The 18,047-nt window shown below is 52.8% G+C and overlaps 1 protein-coding gene across 5 annotated transcripts in view; it reads left to right on the top strand.

Moving 5' to 3' along the window:
• DLGAP2 (DLG associated protein 2) overlaps positions 1–18,047 on the top strand; it is a 145,426-nt gene that overhangs the window by 62,344 nt on the left and 65,035 nt on the right. For 4 of the 5 annotated variants that reach the window (XM_058659844.1, XM_058659845.1, XM_058659843.1 and 1 more), the window contains one exon: positions 15,551–15,583. In XM_058659844.1, coding sequence (XP_058515827.1) covers positions 15,551–15,583 — 33 coding nt within the window. Of the gene's footprint in view, positions 1–15,199; positions 15,430–15,550; positions 15,584–18,047 lie in introns of those variants that run through there. The other variant, XM_058659846.1, reaches the window with a different exon arrangement.

Genomic DNA, 18,047 nt, shown 5'->3' with positions numbered 1-18,047 from the left:
GCTTTCTACAACACTGGACGCAGCAGTGAGCACTGGGCCAGGGGCTTTCCTGGCGGGTGAGTTTCAGACAAGGTTTATGCTGAAGCTACAGCACCTGGGATCTGAATTTTACCACAATTTGTGCAGGTTAAGTGTGTCCAGGATGAAAGTGTGCCCAGGATGAGAGTGTGCCCAGGGGTAAGCGCGTGTGTTCAGGGTGAAAGTGTGTGTTCAGGGTGTTTATGTCCAGATTGGGTGTTTGTGTCCACAGTGAGAATGTCCAGGGTGAAAGTGTGTGTCCAGGGTGAAAGTGTGTGTCCATAAGAAGTATGTCCAGGGTGAGCGTGTGTGTCCATAGTGAGTTCAGGGTGAGTGTAGGTGTCCAGGGTGAGTGTGTGTCCAGAGTGAGTGTGTCCAGGATGAGCATATATGTCAAGGGGTGCACGTGTGTGTGTATTCAGGGGTGCATGTATATGTCCAAGGTGAGTGTGTGTTTCCAGCAGTTAGTGTGTTTATGTCCAGGGTGAGCATGTGTGTCCTGGGATGCCTGTGTGTTTATCCAGGGTGCCTATGTGTTATCCGGGGTGAGCGTGTGTGACCTGGGGTGCCTGTGAGTGTGTCCAGGTTAGTGTGTATCTAGAGATTGTCCCATTTTGCATAGATTCACACATGTTGACTGACAGCTCATGCTGAGGCATGTGCATGGGGCCATGTTGTCTGCTGTCCCCCATGTGCAGTTGCTGTCAGCTCTGCCCTGCAGTCTTGTGCAGAGCTGACTATCTAGCATCTGATGCGTTTTTCAAGTACAGCCATTTTCTAGCTGAGGTGTTTATGTTTGTTCCATTTCTGTTTTTACCGTTTCTTCTTCCTGTGGTGTCATTTCCTCCTCTGCCCCTTCCTGGTTGACTTTAGATTTCCATCTCCTAAGGTATGCGTGTTGGGTGCAGACTTTGTTCCCTTCAGCTGTGCAGCTCATAGCCCAGTGTCTGATATTCCATGGTCTTCAGCTAGAGAATATGTTCTCTCACCTCACAACATGATCTCAGGCACGTCATTTTACTTTGAGGTGGTTACCAGTCCAGTTCTATAGGCAGGCACCTATCCTGGGGAGTTAGCCAGGGCCTGTGCAGGTCTTCCAGCATCCCACATATCCTCAAGAGAAAAGCATTTACCCTCAGTGCCAGCAGACTGCTCACCCCCCAGTGCCATGTCCCTGCTTGGCTCTCCCAGAGCTAGCCAATGTCGGTGGGTGCTGTGTGGTTCCCTCTCTCACAGCTCACCTGGATCCATGGGTACCATGTGGTTCCCTCTCCCAGAGCTCACCTAGGTCCACAGGTTCTATGTGGTTCCCTTTCCCAGAGCTTACCTAGGTCCACAGGTTCTATGTGGTACCCTTTCCCAGAGCTCACCTAGATCCATGGGTGCCATGTGGTTCCCTCTCCCAGAGCTCACCTAGGTCCACAGGTTCTATGTGGTTCCCTCTTCCAAAGCTTACCTATATGTCCACGAGTGCCCGTCTGTTCTATCGTCACTTTGTTCCTTGCACATTTCCTGGTTCCTGCATTGTCAGGCATGTGGTTCCAAGATATATCCCTTTGTCCAGCCTCAGGTATAGCCCAGAGTCCCTGCAGGCCCTCCACTGCTCTGCTGTCCACCCTCATGGTGTCACAGACCTGGGCACTCCCAGAGAACAGGGTGAGGCCTGAGGGTTCATGTTGGGACAAGGTGTCACCAAACTAGGGGCTCCCAGGAAACAGTGTGTCACAGATCTGGGGACTCACAGGGTGACAGGGTGTCACAGGCCAGGGGACTCCTGAGGAACAAGTGTCACAGGCCTGGGGCTTGTGGGGGACAGGGTGTCAGGGTTACATGGGGTCACAGCCCAACCTCCAGCACACTCTCATGTCAGACAAGGTCAGATGTGTCATGACCCAGCCTTTATTGATCCAGCCTTCATTGACCCTGGGGTCAGGTGGGGTTATATGGGGTCACCCAGTCTCCATTGACCCTGGGATCAGGTGGGGTTACATGGGGTCACAGCTTAGCCTGTCATCCTAGGCCCAGATGGGGCCGGATGGGGTCAGATGGGCTCACAGCCCAGCCTCCTCATGCCCTGGAGTCAGACAGGATCAAATGAGGGCACAACCGAGCCTCTGTCACAACCCAGAGTCACACAGGTCACACAGGGTCATGACCCAGCCTCCATCGCACCCTGGTGTCAGATGGGGTAACATGGGGTCCCTTAGTCTCTGTTACACTCCAGGGTCAAATGTGGTCACATGGGGGTCACGGCCCAGCCTTCTCACACCCTGAGTGTCAGACAGTCAGATAGAGTCAAATGAAGTCACGGCCCAGCCTTCTCATGCCCTGGGGTCAGATGGGGTCACACAAGATCACAGCCCAGCTTCCTCATGTCCTGATGCCTGTCTGTGGTAAACAAGGACAGTGGCTGGAGTGCTCGGGAGGACAAAAGGGATGAAAGGCAGAGCGGGGAAGGGTTGGGCAGCACAGGTAGGTGGCTATGTGATGTGGCCCAAGCAGAGTGAGATGACAAGATGGGCATTTGGTCCCAGGTCCCCCTTGCCCTGGGTCCTGTTGCTGTGGGCCTGGGCACAGCCTTGGGACGCTGCTCAAACTCAACCGTCAGCAGTAGCTACACTGACTTCTGGGTTCAAGGCTCGTGGTTCACCCCTCCTGGGCCTTCAAGGGGGTCCCAGAGCCACCTGCATAGCCCAGCCTGGCACGACTCTATCCCTGCCTGACCAGTGTGTCACACACTTACCCTTGTCTCTCAATGGACCCAGCAGCCACTGGGGGTTAATGTGGCCTCCCTGGAAGGGGCTGGCCATGCTACATCTACTGTGGGGAGAGACAGGGCTGACCATGTCCACTGAGGGACAGGGCTGGCCACGTCCACTGAGGGGAGAGACTGGGCTGGCCATATCCACTGAGGAGAGAGACAAGGCTGGACATGTACTCTGAGGGACAGGAATGACCACATTCACTGAGAGGAGGGACAGGGCTGGCCACATCCACTGAGGGACAGGGCTGGTCATGTCCACTGAGGGGAGAGACAGGCCTGACCATGTCCATTGAGGGGAGGACAGGGCTGACCACATCCACTGACGGACAGGGTTGACTGCTGTATGTTGACCGATGGGGACCGGAGCTACTGTGCAAGGCTCCCCTGCTGCAGAGCCCACGGCTGTGGATGGGCAGTGGAGTAGCCTCATCACCTTGTTGCACAGCCCTAAATTCCTCCAGGGGCAGTGCTCACAGCCCTTCCCAGGCCCTGGCAAGGGGGAGGGGAAGCTGCCAAGCTCCCAGAAGGGGCCATGATATCTGGGTCTTACCCATCTGATATTACTGAGCAACCTCAGCAGACTCATTCTAAAAACATACCACGGAACCTCCCAGACAGCCTCCTCCTGGGAGACCCACACTGCAGTGTGGGCAGGTTGCTAGGCAACCACCCTCCCACCCAGTCTGCCCATTTGCAAGGACGTTATGGGAGCCACTGGCTGCCTCCGCAGCTACTGAGGAGGGGGTCCTTCTCTGGCAAGCCCAGTACCTGCCCAGGAGGGGTGGGTCTCAGTGCCCTTGGCAAGCCCAGTACCTGCCTGGGAGCTGGGGTCTCAGCATCCCTGGCAAGTCCACCACCTGCCCATGGATGTCCCTACAGCCTATGGGAACCTGGGTGCAGTTCTGGGCTTCCGTTGTCCTCCAGGCCCAGTGCCTTACCCCTAGTTTTAAAGGTTTCACAGCTGCCCCATGGGCGGCCAAGGCCTTAACGTGCCTCTTCCAGCCCCATCAGAGCCAGGTACCAGCCCACTCTGGCCCTGGTATGTAGAGTTCCCAAGTCCTAGCCCACCCTGGCCCTGAGGTATAAGGATCCCGGGTCCCAGCCCACCCTAGCCCTGGGTGTGCTGACGGCCAAGACCCCCAGTTATGTCCAACCCTGGGCTCTGGCAACTCCACTGATTTCCATGCAGGCCAACTGTGGACTTACTGACCAATCAGTAAAAGCTGAAGGATTGAGAGAACAGCATGTAGTGAGATGGGTCATGGGCACTGTGAGGGCAAGCCACACAGAGATGCCAAGGGGCACCTCAAAGAGTGGACATGTCTGAGTCTTGCAGTTATAGAAAAGCCTGCACAACCACAGATGTCTAGTCCTCTGTGACCATGGAGGCTGTCCCTGATGACTTGGCCATGTCTTGGGGATCCCAGTTGGCATGATGCAGCCTGACTCTCAACTGTCCCCTGGGGTGTCTGAAAGTTCCCTCAGGTTCTCTGCTACTTCATCATCCATGAGCTTTGGGGTTTCCTGGTCACAACCTAGGAATATTCAGATGCAAGAGGCAGGGGTGGTGGTAATGTGCACCCACTCCACAGTGGGGGCTAGATTTGCGAGTTGGGAAGTGTACTGGAGAGTGGAGCTGTAGAGGGAGAACTGCTTCCTCCCTACATGGCTACAGTCCGCAGTCAGTTTGGTACCCAGAGACCTGCTGATCATTTAAAGTGGATGCTACTTTCTAATGTGTCTGATGATGCTACTTTCTGTCGCTGTGAGAGATGTTACTGTCTGTCCGTCCACGTGTGCCTGAGGTTACTGTCTGTCCACGTGTGTCTGAGGTTACTGACCATCCATGTGTCCCTGAGGTTACTGTCCACATGTGCCTGAGGTTACTGTCTGTCCACGTGTGCCTGAAGTTACTGTCTGTCCACATGTCTCTGAAGTCTGTCCACGTGTGCCTGAGGTTACTGTCTGTCCATGTGTGTCTGAGGTTACTGATCATCCACGTGTGTCTGAGTTTACTATCCGTCCACGTGTGTCTGAGGTTACTGTCTGTCCACGTGTGTCTGAGTTACTGTCTGTCCACGTGTGCCTGAGTTACTGTCTGTCCACATGTGCGTGAGGTTACTGTCTGTCCACGTGTGCCTGAGGTTACTGATCATCCACGTGTGTCTGAGGTTACTGTCCATCCATGTGTGCCTGAAGTTACTGTCTGTCCACGTGTGCCTGAGGTTACTGTCTGTCCACATGTCCCTGAGGTTACTGTCCACGTGTGTCTGAGGTTACTGATCATCCACATGTGTGCCTGAGGTTGCTGTCTGTCCACGTGTGTCTGAGTTACTGTCCATCCACGTGTGCCTGAGGTTACTGTCTGTCCACGTGTGTCTGTAGTTGTCCACGTGTGCCTGAGGTTACTGTCCATCCACATGTGTCTGAGGTTACTGATCATCTACATGTGTCTGAGTTACTGTACGTCCACGTGTGCCTGAGGTTACTGTCTGTCCACGTGTGTCTGATGTTACTGTCTGTCCACGTGTGTCTGAGGTTACTGTCTGTCCACGTGTGTCTGAGGTTACTGACCATCCATGTGTCCCTGAGGTTACTGTCCACATGTGCCTGAGGTTACTGTCTGTCAACGTGTGCCTGAAGTTACTGTCTGTCCACATGTGTCTGAGGTTACTGTCTGTCCACGTGTGTCTGAGTTACTGTCCATCCACGTGTGTCTGAGGTTACTGTCTGTCCACGTGTGTCTGAGGTTACTGTCTGTCCACATGTGTCTAAAGTCTGTCCACGTGTGTCTGAGGTTACCGTCCATCCATGTGTGTCTGAGGTTACTGATCATCCACGTGTGCCTGAGGTTACTGTCCGTCCACGTGTTTCTGAGGTTACTGTCTGTCCACGTGTGTCTGAGGTTACTGTCTGTCCACATGTGTCTGAAGTCTGTCCACATGTGTCTGAGTTACTGTCCATCCATGTGTGTCTGAGGTTACTGATCATCCACATGTGTCTGAGTTACTGTCCGTCCACGTGTGCCTGAGGTTACTGTCTGTCCACATGTGTCTGAAGTCTGTCCACGTGTTTCTGAGGTTACTGTCTGTCCACGTGTGTCTGAGGTTACTGTCTGTCCACATGTGTCTGAAGTCTGTCCACATGTGTCTGAGGTTACTGTCCATCCACGTGTGTCTGAGGTTACTGTCTGTCCACATGTGTCTGAAGTCTGTCCACATGTGTCTGAGGTTACTGTCCATCCATGTGTGTCTGAGGTTACTGATCATCCACATGTGTCTGAGTTACTGTCCGTCCACGTGTGCCTGAGGTTACTGTCTGTCCACATGTGTCTGAAGTCTGTCCACGTGTGTCTGAGGTTACTGTCTGTCCACGTGTGTCTGAGGTTACTGTCTGTCCACATGTGCCTGAGGTTACTGTCCACATGTGTCCAAGGTTACTGTCTGTCCACGTGTGTCCAAGGTTACTGTCTGTCCATGTGTGTCCAAGGTTACTGTCTGTCCACGTGTGTCCAAGGTTACTGTCTGTCCACGTGTGTCTGGTACTCTTGCCGCTGATTTCTGTTAGGTCACAGTGGATGTCACAGTGTTAGTTCACAGCTTCTCTCATCAGGTATCTCCTGTGTAGGCATGTGTTCACAGCACTATTAGTTTACAGGATTTTATTTGTCAATCTTTTGTTTTAACTGTCATTTCCTCTGCATGTTTTACTATGTTAGAAGTATTTGCCTTTTTAGTGTTTGAAACATACTGTAAACTGTCACCATTTGAAGCTATTTGTTTTCCTTTGTGGTTACCAAAGCCCAAGTTTGCTAACGTTCCACTTTGGAAATGTTGACTTTCATTTGGTACCATTTGGTCATTACCATTAGCTATTGGGATTTGCTATTGCCTCTATTCATTCTAGTGGTGTTTGGAAGCAGTTTGATGATCCTTAACAACCTGAATTTTTCCTTGGAGCCCTATACCCCAGCTCCTCATCCACCCCTGTATCTGCAGGGTCTAACTGCCTTCCCTGTGTCCTTGGTAGTGGCAACTCTCAATCTTACAGATTCTCTCCTTGGTAAATATCTGCACCTTCCTTTCAAGGCCCAACACCATGCCTGCAGGGATCCTCCAAGCTCCCCCACCCAGGCTGCCTGAAGCCAGGTCAGCTTCTGCTTGCAGGTGCAGGAGAAGGCAGAGGGGACCTGGAAGAGAAGGGTGATGAGGAAGCAGAGGAGGGAAGCGAGAAAGGAGGAGGATGAATAGAAGGGGGCAGAGGGAGATGTCCTGGAGAAAGTCCAGTAAGGCGCTGACTTTTGACTGCTCATCTGTCCCAGGGGCGCCACCCCCAGTGCCAGAAGGACCTCCGATGGGCAGAGCTCAGGAGCTGTATATGCACCAGGGTGGGCTGGTCTCTGATGGGCAGAACTCAGGAGCTGTGTGTGCACAAGGGTAGGGCTGCTCTCTCTTTTTTTTTAAGACTTATTTTATTTTTACTGGAAAGTCAGATATACAGAGAGGAAGAAAGAGAGGAAGATATTTCATCCGTTGATTCACTTCCCTTGCGGCCACAATGGCTGGAGCTGTGCCGATCTGAAGCCAGGGGCACGGAGCCTCTTCCAGGTCTCTCATGTGGGTGCAGGATCCCAAGGTCTTGAACCATCCTCGACTGCTTTCTCAGGCTGGATATGAAGCAGGGAGCTGGATGGGAAGCGGGGCCACTGGGATTAGAACCAGTGCCCATGTGGGGTCTTGGTTCATGTAAGGCACTTTAGCCACTAGGCTACCGCGCTGGGCCTGGGGCTGGTCTCTTGTCCTTTCATCTGTCCTGACAGTTCTGATTCCCTTGCTCTCCGACAGGTCATGGCTGATCTCCTTGGTAGAAATGTCTTGGTCACCACCCCACACTGAAACACTCCAGCACATCACCTTGTATCCAGCACATGGACACAATTATTACTCGCCAATTAAAAATACAGTTTTTAAGTAAAATTCTCATATAATGAAATGTGGCCCCTGGTAGGGTACATTTCATGGTTTTTCATGTGGACTGTGACTACGTTCCTAAGTAGCTGTAAGTTTCCAAAGGGAAAGACAGAAACATTCTCTGAAGTGTGCTAACATGAGCAAAAATAATAAACCCCAGCTGTGGGCAGCTGCCTGGGTTTCCTTGTACCTAGGCAAGTGTTACACTGCTGGAGGCTTGGTTAGTGCTAACTCTGGCTTACCTGTGCCACTGTGTCAGCATAGTATCTATTCTGTTGTTTCTATTTTTTTTTAAAGATCTGGGGGCAACAGGGTAGAGCACCCACCATGCCACCATGTTCACTAGCTGGACCACCCCACGCTCGTCACCACTGCCATGAGTGTATGGGGGAAGATGAGGAGGAAGTAGAGGAGGGAAAGAAGGAGGAGGAAGAATTCATACAAACATTACAAGGGGCTGGGGACTGGGGATGGGTCAGAATGGGGACCCATGAAGGCTTGTTTGACATATATAAAAGGATTTGTGGGGCTTCTATGGACCAAGTCACAGGTAACTAAGGGAGCTGAGAAGGGTTGAACAGAAGGAATCTGAGGGCTTCTCTTGATCAGATCTGCTAATGCTCAAGAGAGCTATATTTGGGGCGGGTCAGATAGGAGTTCTTGGCAGTTGCCCTGACTAAGCCACAGCACCCATTGACAAATATGGGGCTGGAGGTGCACCAGGCAGAGCCGGGCTGCAGCACCCACTGGCATGTGTAAGAACTAGGACTTTAGTGGACCTGGTAGGGGATATTTGGGGACACCCCTGCTAGGCCTCAACACCAGTGTACATGTGAGCCAGGGCTGGGGGTAGGATTGACCCAGCAGCTGTACCCACTGTTACATGCACTGGCAGGAGCAGGAGCAAACTCTGAGCTTACACCGGCTGACACACATTGAGAGTGAGGTCTGAGGACTCCCTAGGTGAGGTTTGTTAGGGGAGTCTCCCCATCTGTACTGCTGGGATCAATCCCCAATCTCAGGAAAAGCAGCATGGATGTGTGGTCCAACCACAGAGCGCATGTTGCAGGACTGGGCCATTTCAGTTGTGATCCTCCTGCAAGAATGCAGAGCATTTATAGATGCACATGAAAGACATGAAGCCAGCTTGTCTAAGCCAACAGAAGACTTTAACTCATCACAAGATGGGAAGCAGAGCAGGCTGAGCAACACTCCAGGCCAGGCTCTACAACAAGCACTTGCCTAGGTCTGTGGGCACACTCAGGTAGACAAGGACAGCTAATAGGCCTTAGAACCTTGCACCTATGGTGCAAAGAAGCTGACAACTTCTCAGAATAATCAAGACACTCAAGTAACACCCACAAAGTCTTCCCCACAGCAAATTTATAAGTCAATATCTAATGAATGTCTTCTCCCTATGAGCTGATATCATCTGACAGCAAGCAGTACCCTCCCAACTCTCCACAGGCACAGGAGGGAAAATGGAAACATTTCTCACCCATCCTCCCCCAACACCCTGACCCTTTCCATCTTAATCAGTGGCCCACTTAGGTCTGCAACCACCTCACCTTTGAAATAAATACTAAAATGTAATTTTAAGATTATTTTTTAAAAAGAGATGTGAAGGAAATGTGGAAGCATCAGACCCCAGCCTGGCCCTGCACATTTGTCACCAGTCATCCGGTGGGAATGGAAGGCAGGTGGCCTGCTGCAGTAACCAGCACAGCCAGGGGCTGTTGTACTATGTACCACAGGTTCACGAGACCAGAGGGACAGGCACTGGGGTGGGGTGCTAGGTGGGAGCCAGTGGCAGGTTGTGTGGCCAACAGGCTTGCAGGGGGAACCCTGGCCACCCCATGGATTAGGAGCTGGTGTCCTGAGAATGTGTGTCTGAATATTTAAGGCTGTGCTGAGCACCTGGTAAGCCTGGCTTGAGGGTGGCTGATCAGTGACATTCAAGTCCGAGGAGACCCAGGATTCACAGAACACCAGGTGGCACCAGCATCCATGAGGGTAGCCTACACCAGGGACAAAATGAAGGGCACACACGTGCTCTGGGTCTCCAGGGAGTGCTCAGAGACAAGAGGCAGGCAGGCAGGGCAAGCTCAGACCAAGCTGGGGTCTTCATGCAGCTGTGGGGCTGAGGAGCAACATCAGGCACTGAGAAGGGGTCACAGGGCTGTAAGGGGCTGGAGCTAAGACTTGAGAAGTGCATTAGGGACCAGGTAGAGCTTTCTGGAATTCTGGGAAGGAGAAAAGTGACAATGCTATTCTATAGGGTCTGTGGCAAGTCCGCACAGAAATACATCCTCATAGCTTCATCATCGCCGCCACTGTGACCATTGCCATCATCACCACAGCCACTTTATTATCATCACCATCACTGTCTTCATGAACTTCACCGTGTTAACTATCACCACCATCACCATGAACCTCACCATCATCACCACCATCACTATTCACCACACCACCATCACCACCGTCACCATGAACCTTACCATCACCACCATCACTATCCACCTCACCACCATCATCACCAGCATCACCATCACCATGAAAACCTTACCATCTTCACCACCATCACCATGAAAACCTTACCATCATCACCACTATCACCATCACCATCCACTTCACCATCATCACCAGTGTCACTGCCCACCTCACCATCATCATCACCATCACCATCATCACCACCATCACTGTCCATGAACCTCTTCATCACCACTGTCAATGTCCACCTCACCATCGTCACTACTGTTACCATCCACCTCACCATCGTCATCACCGTCACTATCCACCACACCATCATCACCACTGTCACCATGAACCCCACATCATCACCACCATCACCATGAAAACCTTACCATCTTCACCACCATCACCATGAACCTTACCATCATCACAACCATCAACATCACCATCCACCTCACCACCATCACCGTCACCATGAACCACTTCATTACCACTGTGAATGTCCACCTCATCATCATCATCACCGTCACTGTCACCATGAACCTCACCACCATCACCACCGTCCACATCACCATCATCACTACCACCTGTCACCATCCACCTCACCATCACTACCACCATCACTGTCACCATGAACTTTACTGTGATAACATCACCATCACCACAGTCACCATTAACCTCACCTTCCTAACTCCCATCAGCATCACCAACAGCATCTGTCCCTCAGGCTGACTTTCAGGAGATTCCTTGAGTATTTGTACCTGAGGCCACAGTATGAAGTTATTAACACTGTACGTGTGAGCCAGAGCCACCTCCATTTATGAAGAAATACTGAAGTGAAATCTGATATTCCCTGAAGTAATGTGGGTGATTTGTCATGCATTGTCCAGGCTCTCATCACAGAGAGTACATCACATCCTTGCTCCCATGTCAGCCTGGCCATTGCTGAGAGTGTTACTAAGTACCAGCCTGCCTTGCAGGGTCTCACCATCTCAAGGACAGAGCTGGTGCTTCAGAACCATGGGTCCCCACACAGTGTACTCAGTGTTTCCTGTTTAGACTACATGCAACAAAGAGAGGGTGGACCAGTGGCAGGGAACCCAGAGACTCGGAACAGAGTGGGTCATGACACTGAGGCTGTGCCGGTCAGAACAGAAGCCCATGGCTCTGCAGAAAGAAATGCAGGACCTGGGGAGCTGTGGCCTGGCTCTTCCCACAGCTCCTTGGCCTGTTCAAATTGCTGTGGATTAACAAAAGGCACTGAATGTTAGAACTCCAAGAGGGCAAAGTAGTACTCAAGAAAAGACCTGCACACAGTGTCCTAGACCACACCCATCTCTGCCTTCCCTTATCTTACACCACACCAGGCACTCACTGTGTCCTGGACAACAAACACCCATGGTGTCTTATACCGCCCCAGGCACTCACTCACTGTATACTACACCACATCAGGCACTTACTATTGCCTAGATCACACCCAGTATTAATGCTCTCATGAGATGTTAACATGAGCATCACACATTTGGAGTAAGCATTGAAAGCTACTTAGTGTCCCTAGTGAACCCTGGTATTTATACCCAGTAATTTTGGGGAGCAGATTGAGTATTATTGGATGTGTAACCATGGGCTGGTTCATAGTTACGTGGAGATGCTTGGCTAGTGGGTGGAAAAGTTACCTGTCCACTTGGACAGACAGGCTTCTTCAAACCACATTTCCACCCCTCAGCACTTTGTCCAGTTCAGTCACAGTGAAACAGGGTCCAGCTGGTTTCATCTGAGGGGCTACATGTGAAAGGGCAGTGACTACTCGTTCCAGGGGTGCATCAATTCCAAACAATGAAATCCGTAAATCAGGTGCGAGTGTCCAAGCCATCAGGACAATCGGGGTCACCATACAGTCTGCAAAAAGGGCAGCTCAGGCCTTGGTTCTGAGCAGATTCTGTGTCAGAGCAACACACAGGCCTGGCCAGCCTTCTTGACCCCAGCATGACTGGAGGCTACAGGGCGGGGTTTGGATGTGTCCTTTGGTAACCACAGACAGTGAGACCTTCACTGCCCTTGCAGGTGGTGCTCACACAGAGCCTAGCCCATGCCATGGGTTGAAGCCCATGCCAGAGCCCATGCTATGGGCTGGAGCCCATACAGGAACCTGTGCTGTGGACCGGAGCCCATGCCAGAGCCTCTGCCAGGGTGTGCCTCCACCTCACACAGAAGCCCTCCAGGGAGCAAGGGGGGAAGGCGGGGTGCTGTTTCTCTCAGAAAACAATCAGCTTCATGTACTTCATGCTCCCTGAAGGGCTTTGTCTGTTTTGGCTGAAGGGAAAGACTTGAATTCACTGAGATATCATTTTGATTCACATTTGAATCAGCCCAACACTCATGAGTGGTGAAGATGAGCCAGGGCTGGAGTTGTGTGTGGTTGTGAGGCGGCTGGCGGGAGTGCAGAGGGCTGTGGGCACTTCTTCATGACCCTCGTGGTGTTATTATGTGACCATTCGGCTGCCTGCCTTGCTGCTCTGGTGGGAGAGGAGCCTGGGTGCATCTGCATGTGGACACACCCCTGAGCAACATCCAACATCCCGGGCTGGGATTGGGTGACTTCTTTGTGTGTAAACTTACCCAAGAGACCAATACTGGTACCACCAACTCACAGCTTGGCATCAACAGCAGAAGTTGATTTCCGTGGAAGCACAATTAGCTTGCCCAATATGCTAACTGACTCAGGTTTTTGTGGGGCCCAGAGGGGGCATGGGTTCAAGAGAAACTCTGCGTGTCTGACATGGGGGCGCAGGGGCAGGGTGGGCACAGCTGGGCGGCAGGGCCAGAACTCACAGTGCTCACCAGGCACTGGGACTGCTTTATTCTGGAAGCTCTGGAAGGGGTTACACGAGGCTGGGGCTGCTCTGGGTGCCCCAGGAAGAACTGGCATCAAGCGGAGCCATCTGACAAGTGGCTCTGAGTCCCTTGGGTCCCTTGGATCCCATCTACATGGTGAACATTTGTACCCTTATGGCCTTCCTCAGGGAGGGAAGCCACCACAGGGGTCGAAGCCTGAGCACTGGATCCCCCACCCCTGCAGGGCTGGACGGCTCGGACAGGAACGCAGTTCTGGCTCTAACCCTGGTCAGGTACACAGAGCAGAGGCTCAGCCCACTTGTTGGCTGGAACCCTAGCCATTGGCTGCCGGCGTCTGACCCTCCTGGACAGTCTGGATCAGGCTGCCTGCTCTGTGGGGCAGGCATCTCCCTCAAGCTGTGTAACCATGAGCGGCAGCCCTGGCAGTGCCAATCCCCAGAGAAGTGTAAAGGAGGAGGTGGGACATCCACTGAGTTGGCCAGGACCCCATGAAGCTCCCATGCCTCCATCCAGGCCTGCCCATCACTCTAGGTCTTGGGGCCCCTGGATGTGCCCCTCCCTCACTACAGGAAACAGTCCCCATTGAGGCTCTTCTTTGGCCCCTCTGTGCCTCCTGTGTAGCAGGCCCTAGGCCCCACCAGGCTGCTGCCAATGTTCCAGGTTCCTAAGCCAGGGCAGTCCGCCCACCCACCAGCCCTCCACCCCCTGCTTCCTCATCGGCTCCCGGGGCTCCCATCGAGTTGGGGAAGACTCCATGGATCTAGCATCTGTGCTCAGTCCACCAAAGGCAGCTGCTTCCCATGAGCCTGCCGCAGGCTCACACAGGCTCTCCCAGGCCCCAGCATGACACTGAGTTGGCCAGAAGCCCATTGCTATATTGAGCAAACATGGTGGCTAATGCTACAGAACTGAGTCCTGACAGATGAGAGCCACCAAGACTTGTGGCCGTGGCCAACATAGACTCTGTGTGCTGAGAGATGGAGCTCCTGCCCATGTCCTGTGGAGGCAGCTGGGTGTGGCCCTCAGACCTCTCAGCTGGGCTGGGGTGGAGTCAAAGCTGTGATGGGCCAAGCATTTGCAGCTGAGATAGGCTAGGGTGTGGAGGCTGAGATGGGAGGAGTCATGGCTGAGGTGGACTGGGGAAGGGGTTGTGGCTAGGGTGGACTGAGGGAAGGGTCGTGGTTGAGGTGGGCTGGGGGAGGGGTCGTGGCTGAGGTGGGCTCAGGGGTTGTGGCTGAGACGAGCTGGGGTTATTCTCGCTGGGGCTGAGCCCTGGGCATCTAAGGCAGGCTGTGTGCTGGCTGCCATCCTCTGAACCAGGCTGAGGAGGGGCTGCCTCAGTGCCACCTATTCTGGGGTGCTTTCCCTATCCTGTGCCAGGACTCACTGGCCACCCCAGCACCTTAATGGGAGTATCACACGTGTGGGACATCATGAGCATGTCGTGAAGAGCTGCCCATCCTGCTGCCCTTCCTGGCCCAGCTGGGCAGACTGAGGGCTAGGAATGTCAGGAGTTTGCTGGCTGGTATGGATTGTTCAGCTTCCAGAAGTCCAACAGTCCACTCTTTCAGCTTTCCTCAGAATCCCTCACCACCCCGTCCTTGGGGCTGTGCCATGGCCTGCTGGGCTCCATGTGGCATCCTGCAGGGTGACCAACACCAGCCTCTTCAAGAGTCTTGGCTTGGATGACGTTGCTGCCCTGGCCCTGAGGCCCACAGGAAGACAGAGGGCTTGGCATGGGCCAGGGCCGCACAAGGAGCTTGGTGCTTCATATCCAGCCCTGTCCTGCTCTGTGGCCTCTTGAACTGTGGGGACAAAGATGGAAGATATCTTCTCTAGTCACTTAGGAGCAGAGTGCAGCTCACACCATGGGAACATCTGTGGGCCAACCAGGAAGAGTCAGGCTTCCCTTGTGTGACATCATTGTTCCACCTCACAGCTGAGGGCACAGCTGGGGAGTGGACGAAGACTAGTGGGCACTGTGTGCCTGGACATGTAGAATGAATGCTCCTTACGGAAGTGTATCAAACATTTGTTGGAACATTCCATGTGACTACAGACTCTGTGATGTTTAACTGTATCCCTCTGTTCTATGGAGCCACACGTCAGGTCCTGGGCCTGCTTGCAGGAGCTTGGCATTGGTGACCATTGGTGTCTACTGAAACAATATTGTATTCTTGCTCGTGCCAGCAGTGGTTGTGACAGTTGTAAAGGAGGCTATGAGTACTGGATGTGCTGAGTGTGTGGTGTTAGCTGTGGTGGAAATATTTTCCCCATGGGTACACACCAGCAGAAGGTGTCACCTTAATCATGTGTCTCACTAAGCTGCTGCTTCGTGCCGCAGCTGAGGTGAGCATACTCTGCCTGTTGAGATGTCCACCAGTGACCACAGAGCCTGTGTCCTACTGTGCAGTCTGTCACTGCGGCCTGAGCTCACAGGGCTAACTGTTTTCTGTCTCTTTGCTTGCAGAGTCACAGTGTACGCTGTGTGGGGAGCCAGAGGGTGAGTAGTTCATGGGCCTGGGGCAGGCAGCACATGTTCCTGGTGGAGATGATGGCTGAGGACAGCTGTGGGGCTTGGGAGGTTCTGTGAGGGGAGGGAGGAGGTGAGGGAAGAGGAAAGGGAGGAGGTGAGGGAAGAGGTGTGGGAGGTTCTGTGAGGGGAGGGAGGAGGTGAGGGAAGAGGAAAGGGAGGAGGTGAGGGAAGAGGTGTGGGAGGTTCTGTGAGGGGAGGGAGGAGGTGAGGGAAGAGGAAAGGGAGGAGGTGAGGGAAGAGGTGTGGGAGGTTCTGTGAGGGGAGGGAGGAGGTGAGGGAAGAGGAAAGGGAGGAGGTGAGGGAAGAGGTGTGGGAGGTTCTGTGAGGGGAAGGAGGAAGTGAGGGAGGAGGTGTGGGAGGTTCTGTGAGGGGAAGGGGGAAGTGAGAAAAGGTGAGGAAGGAGGTGTGAGATCGGTCAGGTGAGGGAGGAGGTGTGGCAGGCACAGTAGGATACTGGCATAGTCCCTCATGTCAGGAGGAAGGCCAGTAGAAAGTGAGCTCTGGGTAAGCATGGGTGGGAGTCCATCTCCAGAGGAGAAACACCTATAGGGCAATGCTTCCTTGTTTGTGTTGATTGACACATCTCAGCATGTCTGCTCAGAAGTGGTATCAGGCTCTGGTACTGGTACACACGTCGGTCAAAGGTGCTGGTGAGCCTGGAAGCCCTGGAACCGAGCCAAGCTGCCCTGCATGTGGGCATGCGCCTGGACGGGGTGTGTGTGAGATGTGCAGTGACGGTTTCTGGCTTTGCCAGTAAGCCCAGATTGCAACCAAGGTCCGGCATCTGTAAAGCTTGTGCTGCAATCCCCCACCGTGGAAGCCGGGTCATGTGTGGCTTATGATAGATGAGAAAATAGAGGATTGGGAATCCATCAATCCCATTGTCTCGTCTGCTCTGAGCAGCAAGAGGCAGCCTAATCAGCCCTCGTGTGGACAGGCCATCTCACTGGATGCAAACCCAGCACAAGTGACCCTAAGGGACCCTGGGAGAGCCGCTGCTGCAGGTCTCAGCACAGTGGCAGACATGGAGCTTGGGGCCTGGGTGGCGCTGGCCTGCAGCCACAGTGCTCTCCAGCCCTGTCCTGCCCCGTGGCCTCTTGAACAGCGGGGACAAAGATGGAAGAGGTTAAATACCACATGTTTGCCTTAATTTAAGATGATATGATGTTATGTATAACATGTTATGTTATGAATGTTATATGTTGTGTATAAACTAAAATTGAAGTGTAGGTGAGGTGGTCACAGAAGGTGGCTGGGAACTCGCATTTACTTTTAACATATTTGTTACTCATTACTATGTCAATTAATTCCATAATGATGTAAATTTTTGCTGATGGTATGTTGGAGCTTTCAATTGATACTCTGCTGGCTCTGTCTTCAGACCAGAGAGGGTATACCTAAGAAGCCGTTGAACTTGACTAGACAATAAGATGCTGGACTCTATGTTTGGTATACGCTTGCAATGGGGGAATCTCAACTGAATTTGAGCTGTGGTTATGCAACAAGGTGGAGGAATCCACCATGGTGGGAGGGTTTGGGGAGGGGTGGGGAGAACCCGAGTACCTATGTAACTGTGTCACATAATACAATGTAATTAATGAAGTAAAAATAATAAATAATTTTTAAAAAAATTCCAAAACCAAAAAAAAAAAAAAAAACCACACACACAAAAAAAACAAAGATGGAAGATGTCTTCACTAGTCACTTAGAAGCAGAGTGCAGCTCACACCATGGGAACACTTGTGGGCCAACCAAAAAGAGTCAGGCTTCCCTTGCGTGTAAGGGTCAGCCCCAGATCAAAGGAAATAAGGAGAGGGGGTCCCAGGGTGGGGAGGCCCATTTGGGTGGGGGCGCTCCAGTGCAGGTGTGGGTTGTGCTAGATGCCGCCTGGAGAGGCTGAGATGTGAGGGGGTGATCCAGGCCCTCTTGCCTGCACCTTGAAGGTGTTTGAAAATTCTCTTCTTCACAACACGGCTGGCTGTTCCTTATCATGTCCTACTGGGGAACATGCATGCTGTGTTTTGGCTTCCCATGTGGGTCGCTTTGGGCCCCTGGTTTGTTACAGGCAGGTGGGGCTGGGTGGACTGGAGGATGGAATGCAAAGCTGTGGAGGCAGGTGGTCCTCACTTCAGTCCCAGCACATGTGTGTTTCCACATAGGGTCGTGGCGAGTGTAGACTGTGGGTCCTGTGTGCCACCCAGAAATGACACAGATTGCAGGTTCCGCATCTGTGGAGGTTAGGTGTGCCATGCCCACTAGGGAATCCTGCATCTCCCTTGGTCACCTGTTGGGGGGACATGTTTGTGGTTGGGGTGCAGTGCCAACTGTGAAGTCTTGTGTCTCCCTCGATCATACATTGGAGGGACGTGTTTCCGGCTGGGGCTGCTGCCTCTGGGCTTCTGGCCCAGCAATGCTTGTTGTTGGTGCTTGC

This window comes from Ochotona princeps, unplaced genomic scaffold, assembly GCF_030435755.1.
Source record: "Ochotona princeps isolate mOchPri1 unplaced genomic scaffold, mOchPri1.hap1 HAP1_SCAFFOLD_116, whole genome shotgun sequence".
NCBI lineage: Eukaryota > Metazoa > Chordata > Mammalia > Lagomorpha > Ochotonidae > Ochotona > Ochotona princeps.
The sequence above is the reverse complement of the archived record's forward strand: the minus strand, read 5'-3'. Positions and strand labels throughout refer to the sequence as shown.